At 43.2% G+C, this 18,035-nt stretch overlaps 1 protein-coding gene across 2 annotated transcripts; it reads right to left on the reverse strand.

Annotated features, from left to right (window-relative positions):
- Positions 1–7,477: 7,477 nt before the first annotated feature.
- Positions 7,478–17,494, reverse strand: LOC311109474 (uncharacterized protein). Of its 2 annotated transcripts, none has more exons than XM_084152390.1 (5): positions 17,416–17,494; positions 16,120–16,367; positions 14,037–14,285; positions 9,388–9,636; positions 7,478–8,940 (listed from the first exon to the last, which is right to left on the reverse strand). In XM_084152390.1, the coding sequence occupies exons 2-5, from the start codon at positions 16,220–16,222 to the stop codon at positions 8,093–8,095; spliced, it is 1,449 nt and encodes a 482-aa protein (XP_084008516.1). In that variant the 5' UTR covers positions 16,223–16,367; positions 17,416–17,494; the 3' UTR covers positions 7,478–8,092. The 2 variants fall into 2 exon arrangements, with proteins under 2 accessions (XP_084008516.1, XP_084008515.1); XM_084152389.1 differs by lacking the exon at positions 17,416–17,494 and adding an exon at positions 16,560–16,683.
- Between the last annotated feature and the right edge of the window lie 541 nt (positions 17,495–18,035).

The raw sequence follows: 18,035 nt of genomic DNA on the forward strand, positions 1-18,035 counted from the left end.
CGCCGCTAGAGTACGGAATTCTAAGGCGAACTCCTGGGCACTCCTCTTCCCCTGCCGGAGGAAGACCAGACGCTCCCCTGCCGCTTTCCCCTCCGGGGGATGGTCAAACACCGCCCTGAAGCGGCGGGAGAACTCGTCGTAGGTGATGGTGTTCGCGTCGATCCTCCTCCACTCTGCGTTGGCCCATTCCAACGCCTTCCCGGAAAGGCAGGAGATCAGGGCGGACACGCTCTCATGTCCCGAGGGCGCCGGGTGCACGGTGGCCAGGTAAAGCTCCACCTGGAGAAGGAATCCCTGACACCCGGCCGCGGTCCCATCGTAGGCCCTCGGGAGCGAGAGTCGAACTCCTCTGGGTTCCGGAGCGGGAATGGGCTGACTTGCCGATGGTGCTGGCTGAGAGGATGGCGGTGGAGGAGTCCCCCAGCCTCGGATGGTGGTGATCACCTCCTGCAGTGCGGACCCCATCTGCAGGATCTGGTCACTCTGTTCACGGACCCTGTCCTCCAGCGTCGCCTGGGCTGCTGCGGCTCCTGCTGATTCCATTCTTGATGGTGTGTGATTTTGTCAGTAATGCTGTAGGTGGGTGTAGTGGTGGAATCAAGCGCAGGACACCGAAGTATAGTCCAAAAGACTTTAGTGAAATTTCCAACAAGGAAAAATAGAACAAACTTGCCCGAAGGCGAAACTACGCACGTAGGCGACAAAACAAAAGGCGCATTACAACAGATGTGTAAAACGCTCCAACACAGTGGAGTAAAGCTCAACCGAGCGAATAAGTAATTCCTACAAGCAAACACACGACAGAAATAAATCAATCACACACAACACTAGACAAACACAATGAGAAACTTATAGGACACTAATTACACTAAACGATAACAGGTGTCACAACAAACAGACAAAAGCAAACGAACATAGAAACATGCAACGGTGGCAGCTAGTATTCCGGAGACAACGAACGCCGAAGCCTGCCCGAGCAAGGAAGAGAGGCAGCCTCGGCCGAAACCGTGACAGTATGGTAGTAGGTGCCAGGCGCACCAGTTTGAGTGTGTCAAGAACTGCACCGCTGCTGGGTTTTTGACGCTCAACATTTTCCTGTGTGTATCAAGAATGGTCCAACACCCAAAGGACATCCAGCCAATTTGATACAACTGAGAAGCATTGGAGTCAACATGGGCCAGCATCCCTGTGGAACGCTTTCGACACCTTGTAGAGTCCATGCCCCAACGAATTGAGGCTGTTCTGAGGGCAAAAGGGGGTGCAATGCAATATTAGGAAGGTGTTCCTAATGTTTTGTACACTTTGTATATCAAAGACCAGATTGAAGAATGGGACATAGATAAGTGAATGTCAGTTCTTGCATTTGTATCAGTTTGTATGAATGAGTGGTTACAAGATATGTAGACCTTCCAAACTGACAGCAGGGTGTTCCACAATCTTTGTTTAGCAATGACTAAAAGTCCCAACTGGACAAGTCCAGAAATAAAAAATGTAAAAGTCCTTGAGGAACGGTCCATGGTCAACCCACGGCAGGCAGCAGGCCTCTCCTGGGTGGTGTTGTACTGAGTGAAAGACAGAGATTGTCAGATTGCTGTTTCTTCTTCTTCTATGGTAGAGTGAGGGAAAAAAGTATTTGATCCCCTGTACGTTTGCCCACTGACAAAGAAGTTATCAGTCTATCATTTTAATGGTAGGTTTATTTGAACAGTGAGAGACAGAATAACAACAACAAAATCCAGAAAAACACATGTCAAAAATGTTATAAATTGATTTGCATTTTAATGAGGGAAATAAGTATTTGACCCCTCTGCAAAACATGACTTAGTACTTGGTGGCAAAACCCTTGTTGGCAATCACAGAGGTCAGATGTTTCTTGTAGTTGGCCACCAGGTTTGCACACATCTCAGGAGGGATTTTGTTCCACTTCTCTTTGCAGATCTTCTCCAAGTCATTAAAGTTTCGAGGCTGACGTTTGGCAACTCGAACCTTCAGCTCCCTCCACAGATCTTATATGGGATTAAGGTCTGGAGACTGGTTAGGCCACTCCAGGACCTTAATTTGCTTCTTCTTGAGCCACTCCTTTGTTGCCTTGGCCGTGTGTTTTGGATCATTGTCATGCTGGAATACCCATCCACGACCCATTTTCAATGCCCTGGCTGAGGGAAGGAGGTTCTCACCCAAGATTTGACAGTACATGGCCCCGTCCATCGTCCCTTTGATGCAGTGAAGTTGTCCTGTCTCCTTAGCAGAAAAACACCCCAAAGTATAATGTTTCCACCACCATGTTTGATGGTGGGGATGGTGTTCTTGGGGTCATAGGCAGCATTCCTCCTCCTCCAAACATGGCGAGTTGAGTTATTGCCAAAGAGCTCGATTTTGGTCTCATCTGACCACAACACTTTCACCCAGTTCACCTCTGAATCATTCAGATGATCATTGGCAAACATAGATGACCCTGTATATGTGCTTTCTTGAGCACGGGGACATTGCAGGCACTGCAGGATTTCAGTGTTTCACGGCGTAGTGTGTTACCAATTGTTTTCTTGGTGACTATGGTCCCAGCTGCCTTGAGATCATTGACAAGATCCTCCCGTGTAGTTCTGGGCTGATTCCTCACCGTTCTCATGATCATTGCAACTCCACGAGGTGAGATCTTGCATGGTGCCTCAGGACGAGGGAGATTGATAGTTATTTTGTGTTTCTTCCATTTGCGAATAATCGCACCAACTGTTCTTGTAGCCCATTCCAGCCTTGTGTAAGTCTACAATCTTGTCCCTGACATCCTTGGAGAGCTCTTTGGTCTTGGCCATGGTGGAGAGTTTGGAATCTGATTGATTGATTGCTTCTGTGGACAGGTGTCTTTTATACAGGTAACAAACTGAGATTAGGAGCACTCCCTTTAAGAGTGTGCTCCTAATCTCAGCTCGTTACCTGTATAAAAGACACCTGGGAGCCAGAAATCTTTCTGATTGGGAGGGGGTCAAATACTTATTTCCCTCATTAAAATGCAAATCAATTTATAACATTTTTGACATGCGTTTTTCTGGAATTTTTGTTGTTATTCTGTCTCTCACTGTTCAAATAAACCTACCATTAAAATTATAGATTGATCATTTATTTGTCAGTGGGCAAACGTTCAAAATCAGCAGGGGATCAAATACTTTTTCCCCTCACTGTATCTGAGCTCTTGCAGCATGAACTGACATGTTGTCCACCAAATCAAAGGATCAGAGAATGAATCTAGTACTGAAAGCATAAGCTACAGCTAGCTAGCACTGCAGTGCATAAAATATAGTGAGTAGTTGACTCAAAGAGAGAGAAAGACAATAGTTGAACAGTTTTTAACAAATTGACTTCTTCAAAAATGGAGCGAGAGAGATTTTTATTTTTTATTTTTTACTTTCACTTACTTAGCTAGCAAATGCAGCTGGCTAGTTTAGCCTACTCAAACACCCGGCTCAAACAGAGGGATGCTATGTTAGCTAGCTGGCTATGACTATCTAACACTGGAACTCTTCCAAGTCAAGGTAAGCTTTTGGTTTTACTAATTTATTGGTAAGTTTTTGTATATATTTAGTATAACTGCTAAACTGCTTACTGACTGTACACTGTACTGCATGATTGTAGCAGGTTTATTAACGTGTTAGTTCTATTAGCTATGTTACTATGACATTACTTTAGCTAATATGGTGACAACACTGTAGGCTGTGTGTAGCGGTTATGATATGATGGTTTGGCTTGGAAAGGTATTTGTGTTGTTCACAAGTGAAGGGAAAAGGTGAGAGGAGGAGAGCGTTTAGATGCGAGAAGGAATACAACAACCTGTTTGGCTATGAAAGTGAACTGTTTGTGTGTGATCAGGGTGTATTCATTCCTCCGATTCTGTTGAAAAACGTTTCTTAAATGGAAGTAAACGGAATGAAACGGGGATAAACATACCTGAATTTGTCCAATAGAAACTCTTGTTTGCAACTGTTGGACTAATGATTACACCATAGATAAGCTATATACAGGCAAGAGTGTGTAAGGCGGTATTGAATGTGCCACTGTCTGTCACCTAAAATCTTTCTCACGACCTGTGCGTCTATGTTGTAAACTTTCATTCATAGGCTAGGTTGTAGCAACCTCATACGGGGTATAGGGACAATTTGAGTATCATGTACAGTGGGGAAAAAAAGTATTTAGTCAGCCACCAAATGTGCAAGTTCTCCCACTTAAAAAGATGAGAGAGGCCTGTAATTTTCATCATAGGTACATGTCAACTATGACAGACAAAATGACAAAAGAAAATCCAGAACATCACATTGTAGGATTTTTAATGAATTTATTTGCAAATTATGGTGGAAAATAAGTATTTGGTCAATAACAAAAGTTTCTCAATACTTTGTTATATACCCTTTGTTGGCAATGACACAGGTCAAACGTTTTCTGTAAGTCTTCATAAGGTTTTCACACACTGTTGCTGATCTTTTGGCCCATTCCTCCATGCAGATCTCCTCTAGAGCAGTGATGTTTTGGGGCTGTCGCTGGGCAACACAGACTTTCAACTCCCTCCAAAGATTTTCTATGGGGTTGAGATCTGGAGACTGGCTAGGCCAATCCAGGACCTTGAAATGCTTCTTACGAAGCCACTCCTTTGTTGCCCGGGCGGTGTGTTTGGGATCATTGTCATGCTGAAAGACCCAGCCACGTTTCATCTTCAATGCCCTTGCTGATGGAAGGAGGTTTTCACTCAAAATCTCACGATACATGGCCCCATTAATTCTTTCCTTTACACGGATCAGTCGTCCTGGTCCCTTTGCAGAAAAACAGCCCCAAAGCATGATGTTTCCACCCCCATGCTTCACAGTAGGTATGGTGTTCTTTGGATGCAACTCAGCATTCTTTGTCCTCCAAACACGACGAGTTGAGTTTTTACCAAAATGTTATATTTTGGTTTCATCTGACCATATGACATTCTCCCAATCCTCTTCTGGATCATCCAAATGCACTCTAGCAAACTTCAGACGGGCCTGGACATGTACTGGCTTAAGCAGGGGGACACGTCTGGCACTGCAGGATTTGAGTCCCTGGCGGCGTAGTGTGTTACTGATGGTAGGCTGTTACTTTGGTCCCAGCTCTCTGCAGGTCATTCACTAGGTCCCCCCGTGTGGTTCTGGGATTTTTGCTCACCGTTCTTGTGATCATTTTGACCCCACGGGGTGAGATCTTGCGTGGAGCCCCAGATCGAGGGAGATTATCAGTGGTCTTGTATGTCTTCCATTTCCTAATAATTGCTCCCACAGTTGATTTCTTCAAACCAAGCTGCTTACCTATTGCAGATTCAGTCTTCCCAGCCTGGTGCAGGTCTACAATTTTGTTTCTGGTGTCCTTTGACAGCTCTTTGGTCTTGGCCATAGTGGAGTTTGGAGTGTGACTGTTTGAGGTTGTGAACAGGTGTCTTTTATACTGATAACAAGTTCAAACAGGTGCCATTAATACAGGTAACGAGTGGAGGACAGAGGAGCCTCTTAAAGAAGAAGTTACAGGTCTGTGAGAGCCAGAAATCTTGCTTGTTTGTAGGTGACCAAATACTTATTTTCCACCATAATTTGCAAATAAATTCATTAAAAATCCTACAATGTGATTTTCAGGAAAAAAATTGTCCTCCCTCGTCTTAAACGGCACCGACAACCACTGCCTGCAATGCTTTGGTTGTTAATTCCTGATGACCCAAAACCCTTTCAGCCGCACATACAATTATGTCCAGTTTCTTAGACTTCTTGTTCGTTAGGGCAACACAATGAATCACCTGCGCAATAAATGCCACAATATCCACAACTAATATTGCCTTAGACCCCTAATAAAACAAGGTAGATTGGTCCTACTGATGTTGAAATGATGGTCCTGATACACTGATTGTAAAAAAGGTGGATTTTGTGGCATTTATTGTCTCACAAAGATGCGGTGGTTGGAACCAAAGATCTCCAATTTGGACTCCAGACCAAAGGACACATTTCCACTGGTCTAATGTCCATTGCTCGTGTTTCTTGGCCCAAGCAAGTATTTTATTATTATTGGTGTCTTTTCTTAGTGGTTTCTTTGCAGCAATTCGACCATGAAGGCCTGATTCACACGGTCTCCTCTGAACAGTTGATGTTGAGATGTGTCTGTTACTTGATCTCTGTGAAGCTTTTATTTGGGCTGCAATTTCTGAGGCTGGTAACTCTAATGAACGTATCCTCTGCAGCAGAGGTAACTCTGGGTCTTCCATTCCTGTGGCGGTCCTCATGAGATACAGTTTCATTATAGCGCTTGATGGATTTTGCGACTGCACTTTCTTGAAATGTTCCGTATTGACTGACCTTCATGTCTTAAAGTAATGATGGACTGGCGTTTCTCTTTGCTTATTTGAGCTGTTCTTGCCATAATATGGACTTGGTCTTTTACCAAATTGGGCTATCTTCTGTATACCACCCCTACCTTGTCACAACACAACTGATTGGCTCAAACACATTAAGAAGGAAAGAAATTCCACAAATTAACTTTTAAGATGGCACCCCTGTTAATTGAAATGCATTCCAGGTGACTACATCATAAAGCTTGTAGAGAGAATACCAAGTGTGTAAAGCTGTCATCAAGGCAAAGGGTGGCTATTTGAATAATCTCAAATATAAAATATATTTTGATTTGTTTAACACCTTTTTGGTTACTACATGATTCCATGTGTTATTTGATGTCTTCACTATTATTCTACAATGTAGAAAATAGTAAAAATAAAGAACCCTTGAATGAGTAGGTGTGTCCAAACTTTTGACTGGTACTGGAAAATGTAATAAACATATGTAGTCGTTTCATAGCCTGTGCATCATTAAACAAAAATTGTTTAGTAATATAAAAAAATCCACAAAAAACTAATGGTGAAAACTGATCATCACACCATCTCTATCTGATACATGTGTCTACTAGCTCATTCTTCCCTGGGGCAAATCCATGGTAACCTCAATATCATTACAGTAGAAGTTAACAAAACACACCAAAACTGACCAGGTGAACACTGATCAGTAAAGTAAAGTGAGGCTAACATTCTATAACGTTCCCTTTCCTCTGCACAGTTCTCTCACAGTGACAAACAATAGGATTACAATAGTGTTACTCTTTCTTAATGTTATCAAATTCACGGTTACCACTTTCCTTTATGAGATGAGAATGAAGTGACTTTTATCTTAACTGGTCTGAGAGAACTGATGAGGCTTTTCTGCTTGATGTATACTTTGGTGTGTTTTTTAAGTTGCTCTTTTGAGAGAAACTCAGAGCAGCAGTAAGGCTTCTCTCCTGTGTGTCCTTCCATTCATACTGTCAGATATAATATGGAAGAACTGAATACAACCATAAAGTACCATTCATACTGTCAGATCTAATATGGAAGAACTGAATACAACCATAAGAACCATTCATACTGTCAGATTTAATATGAAAGAACTGAATACAAAAGAGAAGAGGTTGACCAGTACAAATTCATGTAACTTTATTTTTCATTGGCAGATCAATTAAGTTGGCTTGAATGCAGTTATCCAAACATATTCATCATCAATTAATAAAATAATTAATCTAGTTTTAGAAGACAATTTAATAAACATGTCCTCGTTTCATAACTTGTGTATCATTAAAGAAGTAGTTAGGTATCAAAACATAATACCCACCAAACGGTGCAAACTGATCATCACACCATCTCTATCTGATACATGTTGTGTCTACTAGCTCATTCCCATAGAAAACTGCAGAAATAAGCAGTACCACCCAGTTAACCATCAGACTACATTGTTTCAACATGAGAAGCCTCAAAGAGGGTATTCAACCCTAAGGACAAATCCAAGGTCATCTCAATACCTTTACAGTAGAAGCTATCTAAACACAGCAAAACTGACAAGGTGCACACTGATCAGTAAAGTAAAGAGAGGCTAACATTCTATAACAGTTCCTTTCCTCTGCACAGTTCTCTCACAGTGAGAAACAATAGGATTACAATAGAGTGTTCTATGCTTTCTTCATTTTATCCAATCCACTACCACTTCTTTTATGAGATGAGAATTAAGTGAAGGAGTTACTAATCTTAGCTGGTCTGAGAGAACTGATGAGGCTTATCTCCTTTATGTATACCTTGGTGTCTTTTTAAGTGGCTCGGTTGAGAGAAACTCTTCCTACAGTAAGAGCAGGAGTAAGGCTTCTCTCCTGTGTGTGTTCTCTGATGAACTTTTAGCTCATTTGATCTTGTGAAGCATTTTACACAATAAGAGCAGGAGTAAGGCTTCTCTCCTGTGTGTGTTCTCTGATGAACTTTTAGCTCATTTGATGTTGTGAAGCATTTTACACAATCAGAGCAGGAGTAAGGCTTCTCTCCTGTATGTATACGTTCATGTAGTTTTAAGTTGCCCAGTCGAGAGAAACTCGCCCCACAGTCAGAGCAGAAGTAAGGCTTCTCTCCGGTGTGTGTTCTCTGATGAACTTTTAGCTCAGTTGATGTTGTGAAGCATTTTCCACAATCAGAGCAGGAGTAAGGCTTCTCTCCTGTGTGTGTTCTCTGATGAACTTTTAGCTCAGCTGTTGTTTTAAAGCATTTTCCACAGTCAGAGCAGTAGTAAGGCTTCTCTCCTGAATGTATACGTTCATGTGTGTTTAAGTTATCCAATCGGGAGAAACTCTTCCCACAGTCAGAGCAGGAGTAAGGCTTCTCTCCTGTGTGTGTTCTCTGGTGTACTTTTAGCTTAGTTGATGTTGTGAAGCTCTTCCCACAGTCAGTGCAGGAATACAGATTCTCTCCTGTGTGTATTTTTAGGTGTATTTTTAGCTTTGATAGAAATGGGAAAACCTCCTCACAATGTGGGCAGTGGTGAGACCTCTTAGCTCTGTGATCTTCCTGCTGTTGCTCTCTGGATGTAGAGGATGTCTCAACACTGTCTCCTGTGTGAACATCAGAAGTACCAGTGAGTTGGTGTGATATACATGTCAATCAAATGTATTTTATGAAGACCTTTTAAGATCAGCAGTTGTCACAAAGTGCTTTACAGAAATCCAGCCTAAAACCTCAAAGAGCAAGCATGGCAGATGTAGAAGCACAGTTGCTAGGAAAAAGTCCCTAGAAAGCAGGAACCTAGGAAAAAACCTAAAGCGGAACCAGGCTCAAAAGGGGTCCTCTTCCGGCTGTACCGGGTGACATATGTATTCATATCAGTAGGCTGTACAACACAAAACTGGAATAAAACTATTCTAAAAGAGTCGAAAGTGAAAAAGGTGTAAATGGAGTGAAAATGATGAGCTAGATCATTCTCAACTCACTATCACTAACTTTTCATGCACAGAGGAAAGTTGGAAAGAACACAAACTGAGTTAGACAGAACCTGCTCTTACCATGAGAAACATATTTCCCAATCTTCTCCTCCTCTTCTTCATCTTTAATGTTGACATTCAGCTCCAGTGTTTGACTGCAGTCTTCCAGCTTCACTGATGCCATCTCTGGATCCTGCAGTGCAAACAGGGCTCCACTGTCACAATCAGGACCCAGTGACTGTAGGTTTGGTCTCAGTGTGGAAGGAGAGAGGCAGGCTGGGCTTGTCCTCACTGTTGATGTTGCCGGCCTCAGACTTAATCTGAGTCGGCCTGTAGTAATAAAGAGAAACAGACACAAAAGTTATTGTCTTGACAGTTCTGGCACTTTCTTTATTCTCGAAGAATATATTATATTTATTTTTGTTCAATTATCTAAGTCCTCTACTGGCTGTACCGGGTGACATATAGTACATTTGGAAAGTATTCAGACCCCTTGGCTTTTTCCACATTTTGTTACATTACAGCGTTTAATATTTTTTTGATTTAATTGTTTTTCCCCCCTCAATCTACACACAATACCCCATAACGGAAAAATAACATTTATATAAGTATTCCGACCCTTTACTCAGTGCTTTATTGAAGCACCTTTGGCAGCAATTAGTGTCGAGCCTTCTTCAAATCAAATCAAATTGTATTGGTCACATGCGCCGAATACAACAGGTGCAGACATTACAGTGAAATGCTTACTTACAGCCCTTAACCAACAGTGCATTTATTTTAAACAAAAAAAGTAAAAATAAAACAACAAAAAAAGTGTTGAGAAAAAAAAGAGCAGAAGTAAAATAAAGTGACAGTAGGGAGGCTATATATACAGGGGGGTACCGTTGCAGAGTCAATGTGCGGGGGCACCGGCTAGTTGAGGTAGTTGAGGTAATATGTACATGTGGGTAGAGTTAAAGTGACTATGCATAAATACTTAACAGAGTAGCAGCAGCGTAAAAAGGATGGGGTGGGGGGGCAGTGCAAATAGTCCGGGTAGCCATGATTAGCTGTTCAGGAGTCTTATGGCTTGGGGGTAGAAGCTGTTGAGAAGTCTTTTGGACCTAGACTTGGCACTCCGGTACCGCTTGCCGTGCGGTAGCAGAGAGAACAGTCTATGACTAGGGTGGCTGGAGTCTTTGACAATTTTGAGGGCCTTCCTCTGACACCGCCTGGTATAGAGGTCCTGGATGGCAGGAAGCTTTGCCCCAGTGATGTACTGGGCCGTACGCACTACCCTCTGTAGTGCCTTGCGGTCGGAGGCCAAGCAGTTGCCATACCAGGCGGTGATGCAACCAGTCAGGATGCTCTCGATGGTGCAGCTGTAGAATTTTTTGAGGATCTGAGGACCCATGCCAAATCTTTTTAGTCTCCTGAGGGGGAATAGGCTTTGTCGTGCCCTCTTCACGACTGTCTTGGTGTGTTTGGACCATGATAGTTCGTTGGTGATGTGGACACCAAGGAACTTGAAGCTCTCAACCTGTTCCACTACAGCCCCGTCGATGAGAATGGGGGCGTGCTCAGTCCTCTTTTTTTCCCTGCAGTCCACAATCATCTCCTTTGTCTTGGTCAAGTTGAGGGAGAGGTTGTTGTCCTGGCACCACACGGCCAGATCTCTGACCTCCTCCCTATAGGCTGTCTCATCGTTGTCGGTGATCAGGCCTACCACTGTTTTGTCGTCGGCAAACTTAATGATGGTGTTGGAGTCGTGCCTGGCCATGCAGTCATGGGTGAACAGAGAGTACAGGAGGGGACTGAGCACGCACCCCTGAGGGGCCCCCGTGTTGAGGATCAGTGTGGCAGATGTGTTGTTACCTACCCTTACCACCTGGGGGCGGCCCGTCAGGAAGTCCAGGATCCAGTTGCAGAGGGAGGTGTTTAGTCCCAGGATCCTTAGTTTAGTGATGAGCTTAGAGGGCACTATGGTGTTGAATGCTGAGCTGTAGTCAATGAATAGCATTCTCACGTAGGTGTTCCTCTTGTCCAGGTGGGAAAGGGCAGTGTGGAGTGCAATAGAGATTGCATCATCTGTGGATCTGTTGGGGCGGTATGCAAATTGGAGTGGGTCTAGGGTTTCTGGGATAATGCTGTTGATGTGAGCCATGACCAGCCTTTCAAAGCACTTCATGGCTACAGACGTCAGTGCTACGGGTCGGTAGTCATTTAGGCAGGTTATCTTAGAGTCCTTGGGCACGGGGACTATGGTGGTCTGCTTGAAACATGTTGGTATTACAGACTCAGTCAGGGACATGTTAAAAATGTCAGTGAAGACACTTGCCAGTTGGTCAGCACATGCTCGGAGTACACGTCCTGGTAATCCGTCTGGCCCTGCGGCCTTGTGAATGTTGACCTGCTTAAAAGTCTTACTCACATCGGCTACGGAGAGCGTGATCACATAGTCATCCGGAACAGCTGGTGCTCTCATGCATGCTTCAGTGTTGCTTGCATCGAAGCGAGCATAAAAGTGGTTTAGCTCGTCTGGTAGGCTTGTGTCACTGGGCAGCTCGCGGCTGTGCTTCCCTTTGTAGTCTGTAATAGTTTTCAAGCCCTGCCACATCCGACGAGCGTCAGAGCCAGTGTAGTACGATTCAATCTTAGTCCTGTATTGACTCTTTGCCTGTTTGATGGTTCGTCGGAGGTCATAGCGGGATTTCTTATAAGCGTCCGGGTTAGAGTCCCGTTCCTTGAAAGCGGCAGCTCTACCCTTTAGCTCAGTGCGGATGTTTCCTGTAATCCATGGCTTCTGGTTGGGGCATTGTGGGGACGACATCATCGATGCACTTATTGATGAAGCCAGTGACTGATGTGGTGTACTCCTCAATGCTGTCTGAAGAATCCCGGAACATGTTCCAGTCTGTGCTAGCAAAACAGTCCTGTAGCTTAGCATCTGCGTCATCTGACCACTTTTTTATTAACCGAGTCACTGGTGCTTCCTGCTTTAGTTTTTGCTTATAAGCAGGAATCAGGAGGATAGAGTTATGGTCAGATTTGCCAAATGGAGGGCGAGGGAGAGCTTTGTATGCGTCTCTGTGTGTGGAGTAAAGGTGGTCTAGAGTTTTTTTCCCTCTGGTTGCACATTTAACATGCTGGTAGAAATTAGGTAGAACGGATTTAAGTTTCCCTGCATTAAAGTCCCCGGCCACTAGGAGCGCTGCATCTGGATGAGCGGTTTCCTGTTGATTAATGGCCTTGTACAACTCATTCAGTGCAATCTTAATTCCAGCATTGGTTTGTGGTGGTAAATAGACAGCTATGAAAAATATAGATGAAAACTCTCTTGGTAAATAGTGTGGTCTACAGCTTATCATAAGATACTCTACCTCAGGCGAGCAAAACCTCGAGACTTCCTTAGTATTTGATTTTGTGCACCAGCAGTTGTTTACAAATATACACAGACCGCCACCCCTTGTCTTACCGGAGTCAGCCGTTCTGTCCTGCCGATGTAGCGTATAGCCTGCTAGCTGAATGTTATCATTGTCGTCGTTCAGCCACGACTCGGTGAAACAGAAGATATTACAGTTTTTAATGTCCCGTTGGTAGGATAACCGTAATCTTAAGTCGTCCACTTTATTTTCAAAAGATTGAACGTTGGCTAATAGGATTGATGGAAGAGGCAGTTTACTCGCTCGCCGTCGGATCCTTACAAGGCACCCCAATCTACATCCACGATATCTCTGTCTCTTCCTCACGCGAATGACGGGGATTTGGGCCTTGTCGGGTGTCTGTAAGATATCCTTCGCGGCCGCCTCGTTGAAGAAAAAATCTTCTTCCAATACGAGGTGAGTAATCGCTGTCCTGATATCCAGAAGCTCTTTTTGGTTATAAGAGACGATGGCAGAAACATTATGTACAAAAGAAATTACAAATAACGCGGAAAAACACACATAATAGTACAATTGGTTAGAGGGCTGTAAAACGGCAGCCATCTTCTCCGGCGCTGTTCTGTTCGAGATGGGACATATCTTGGGTATGATGCTACAAGCTTGGCACACCTGTAATTAGGGAGTTTCTCCCATTCTTCTCTGCAGATCCTGCACACTTATTTTCAGGTCTCTCCAGAGATGTTCGATCATGTTCAAGTCCGGGCTCTGGCTGGGCCACTCAAGGACATTCAGAGACTTGGCACTGCATCTCAGTGCTTGAGGCGTCACTACAGACCCCCTGGTTCGATTGCAGGCTGTATCACAACTGGCCGTGATTAAATCCATTTTAGAATAAGGCTGTAACGTAACAAAATGTGGAAAAAGTCAAGGGGTCTGAATACTTTCTGAATGCACTGTATATTTATTTTTATTTAACTAGGCAAGTCAATTAAGAACAAATTCTTATTTACAATGACGGCCTACACCGGCCGAAACCCGGACGACGCTGGGCCAATTGCACGCTGCCCTATGGGACTCCCAATCACGGCCGGTTGTGATACAGCCTGAAATCGAACCAGGGGGTCTGTAGTGACGCCTCAAGCACTGAGATGCAGTGCCTTAGACCGCTGCGCCACTCGGTATATCATCCACTCACTATCACAAGGGTTAGTAACTACAGACTCAATTCATAGAACAATACTGGTGTCATCCATGCTAGTCTCAGTAGCATGAAATAACATCTACCTTCTCATTGAAACAGTTCATCATGAAACAGTTCTACTGGAACTTTTCATGCACAGTGGGAAGTTGGAACGAACCTGCTCTTACCCTGAGAAACAGAATTCCCAATCTTCTCCTCCTCTTCTTCATCTTTAATGTTGACATTCAGCTCCAGTGTTTGACTGCAGTCTTCCAACTTCACTGATGCCATATCTGGTTCCTGCGGTGCAAACAGGGCTCGACTGTCACAATCAGGACCCAGTGACTGTAGGTTTGGTCTCAGTGTGGAAGGAGAGAGGCAGACTGGATTTGTCCTCACTGTTGATGTTACCGGCCTCAGACTTAATCCTAGTCGGCCTGTAGTAATAAAGAGAAACAGACACAAAAGTTAGTCTGGACAGTTCCGGCACTTTCTTTATTCTCGAAAAATATATATATTTATTTTTGTTCAATTACCTAAGTCCTCTATTGGCTGTACCGGTTGACATATAGTACATTCGGAAAGTATTCAGACCTCTTGACCTTCTCCACATTTTGTTACGTTACAGCATTTTTCTAAAATTGATTAAATTGTTTTTTCCCCCTCAAATCTACACACAATACCCCATAACGGAAAAATAACATTTTTATAAGTATTCCGACCCTTTACTCAGTACTTTATTGAAGCACCTTTGGCAGCAATTAGTGTCGAGCCTTCTTGGGTATGATGCTACAAGCTTGGCACACCTGTATTTGGGGAGTTTCTCCCATTCTTCTCTGCAGATCCTGCACACTTATTTTCAGGTCTCTCCAGAGATGTTCGATCAGGATCAAGTCTGGGCCACTCAAGGACATTCAGAGACTTGTCTCGAAGCCACTCCTGCTTTGTCTTGGCTGTGTGCTTAGGGTCGTTGTCCTGTTGGAAGGTGAACCTTCACCACAGTCTGATGCTCTGAGCGCTCTGGAGCAGGTTTTCATCAAGGATCTCCCTGTACTTTGCTCTGTTCATCTTTCCCTCGATCCTGACTAGTCTCCCAGTCCCTGCCAGTGAAAAACATCCCCACAGCATGATGCTGCCACCACCATGCTTCACGGTAGTGATGGTGCCAGGTTTCCTCCAGACATCACGCTTGGCATTCAGGCCAAAGAGTTCAATCTTGGTTTCATCAGACCAGAGAATCTTGTTTCTCATGGTCTGAGAGTCCTTTAGGTGCCTTTTGACAAACTCCAAGCGGGCTGTCATGTGCCTTTTACTGAGGAGTGGCTTCCGTCTGGCCACTCTACCATAAAGGCCTGATTGATGGAGTACTACTGAGATGGTTGTCCTTCTGGAAGGTTCTCCCATCTCAACAGAGGAACTCTGGAGCTCTGTCAGAGTGACCATAGGTTCACTTCCCTGACCAAGGCCCTTCCCTGACCAAGGCCCTTCTCACCGTATTTCTCAGTTTGGCCGGGTGGCCAGCTCTAGGAAGAGCCCTGGTAGATCTAAACGTCTTCCATTTAAGAATGATGGAGGCCACTGTGTTCTTGGGGACCTTCAATGCTGCAGAAATGTTTTGGGACCATTCCCCAGATCTGTGCCTCGACACAATCCTGTCTCAGAGCTCTACGGACAATTCCTTTGACCTCATGGCTTGGTTTTTGCTCTGACATGCACTGTCAACTATGGGACCTTATCTAGACAGGTATGTACCGTTCCAAATCATGTCCAATCAATTGAATTTACCACAGGTGGACTCCAATCAAGTTGTTGAAACATCTCAAAGATATCAATGGAAACAGGAGGCACATGAGCTCAATATCAAGTCCCATAGCAAAGGGTCTGAATACTTATGTAAATAAGTTATTTCTGCTTTGTTTGTTTTTTTATGTGCAAAAATGTCTAAACCCTGTTTTCGCTTTGTCATGAGGGAAAACATTTTTTTTATCCATTTTAGAATAAGGCTGTAACATAAAATGAGGAAAAAGTCAAGAGGTCTGAATACTTTCTGAATGCACTGTATAACATCCACTCACTATCACAAGGGTTAGTAACTACAGACTAATTTCATAGAGCAAAACTGGTGTCAAACAATGCAAGTCTCAGTAGCATGAAATAACATCTACCTTCTCATTGAAACAGTTCATCATGAAACAGTTCTACTGCAACGTTTCATGCACAGTGGGAAGTTGGAACAAACAACAAACTTAGTTAGATAGAACCTGCTCTTACCATGAGAAACAGATTTCCCAATCTTCTCCTCCTCTTCTTCATCTTTAATGTTGACATTCAGCTCCAGGGTTTGACTGCAGTCTTCCAGCTTCACTGATGCCATCTCTGGCTCCTGCAGTGCACACTGGGCTCCACTGTCACAATCAGGACCCAGTGACTGTAGGTTTGGACTCAGTTGGAAGGAGAGAGGCAGGCTGGGCTTGTCCTCACTGTTGATGTTGCCGGCCTCAGACTTAATCTGAGTCGGCCTGTAGTAATAAAGAGAAACAGACACAAAAGGTATTGTCTTGACAGTTCTGGCACTTCCTTTCTCCAAAAATATATTATATTTATTCTTGTTCAATTATCTAATTCAGTGCATGACTTGGAATGAATTAGGTGCCGGTACTCATTTTGGGTGCCGGTACTGTTAATATTTAGGTGCAGGAGCCCCACAATACCTTTGAGCTAATATTCTATAAGAGGAACATGAGCTCAAGCCGTAGAAATTTGAGGTGCAGGTACTCAGCTCTGGTGAGCTCCTGTCCAAGTCAAGCACTGATCTCATTTCAATAGATCAGGTAGCTAAGCATAGAAAACAAAACATTAATTAATTCACATTAGACACAAAGTACCCACTTTAAATTAGGCTACACAATGTACATACACTTACACTATAGTAGATTTCCCAAATTCACATAAATGACTCAAAAACCATTTAGTACAACGGTAAGGTTACAGTTTGTTTTAGGCAGCACTATTTACTATTTTCCTGAATAACCTCGTTGTCACTATTACTTCAATAAAAAACCAATTGTATTTCCGTTCACACCATAGTAACATTTATAGAAAAAGATAGAAACAACTGAATGTGTCTGAATATTGCTACACATGTAAAACACTGATAATCATTACATTCTGCTTCAAAACAGTAGTGCGACCGTGAAATTGTCTCTATTTGATGCACCCGCACTGCCTGAACTGAAGTCCGTTGACGCTGACCGAGAAGACGCCGCCATTTTACCAGCTTGGGAATTTTACACAAAACCAATAACGCAAAACGAACTCAGAAATCTCAAATAAATTGATTATTTATTAAACTAACATGAGAAAATTATGTACATCCACTCAGACAAACCCAAAGTCTCTAGCTATGTGACTTGTAAAATTGTTTTTTATCACGTTCTTCCCTCGGTTTGACAAAACAATAACACTTCAAACCTTTGCCAAACGTGATAATACCTTAACGGATGTGTTACCTAACATGGTATGACATGTTCTTTAGATATTAGAACGTTTAAACGTGCTATTACATACCTGTAGTAATAAATAGAAACGGACACAAAGGTTATCTTATTGACTGCACAGTTCTGATGCTTTCTTTATACTGAAGAATGGTGCGCGCATGCCCGGAACTTCCTGTGTCCCCTCTACCACGGTCCGTGCATTGCGGCGTCCTTGGAATGGCCCTACCCCATTACATGAGAAGGGGGTCGCTTCTCTCGCTCTCTCTCTCAATTCAATTCAATTCAAAGGGCTTTATTGGCATGGGAAACGTATGTTAACATTGCCAACGCAAGTGAAGTAGATAGTAAACAAAAGTGAAATAACAATAAATATTAACAGCAAACATTACACTCAGAAGTTCCAAAAGAATAAAGACATTTCAAATGTCATATTATGTCTATATACAGTGTTGTAACAATGTGCAAATAGTTAAAGTACAAATGGGAAAATAAATACATAAATATGGATTGTATTTACAATGGTGTTCGTCCTTCACTGGTTGCCCTTTTCTTGTGGCAACAGGTCACAAATATTGCAGCTTTGATGGCACACTGTGGTTTTTCACCCAGTAGATAAGGGAGTTTATCAAAATTGCAGACTTTATTAATCAAGACAACACTAAGAGCTTATGACTCAAAAGTTCAAAAATC

Source organism: Coregonus lavaretus (genome assembly GCF_964263955.1).
Source record: "Coregonus lavaretus genome assembly, chromosome: 35".
Taxonomy (NCBI): domain Eukaryota; kingdom Metazoa; phylum Chordata; class Actinopteri; order Salmoniformes; family Salmonidae; genus Coregonus; species Coregonus lavaretus.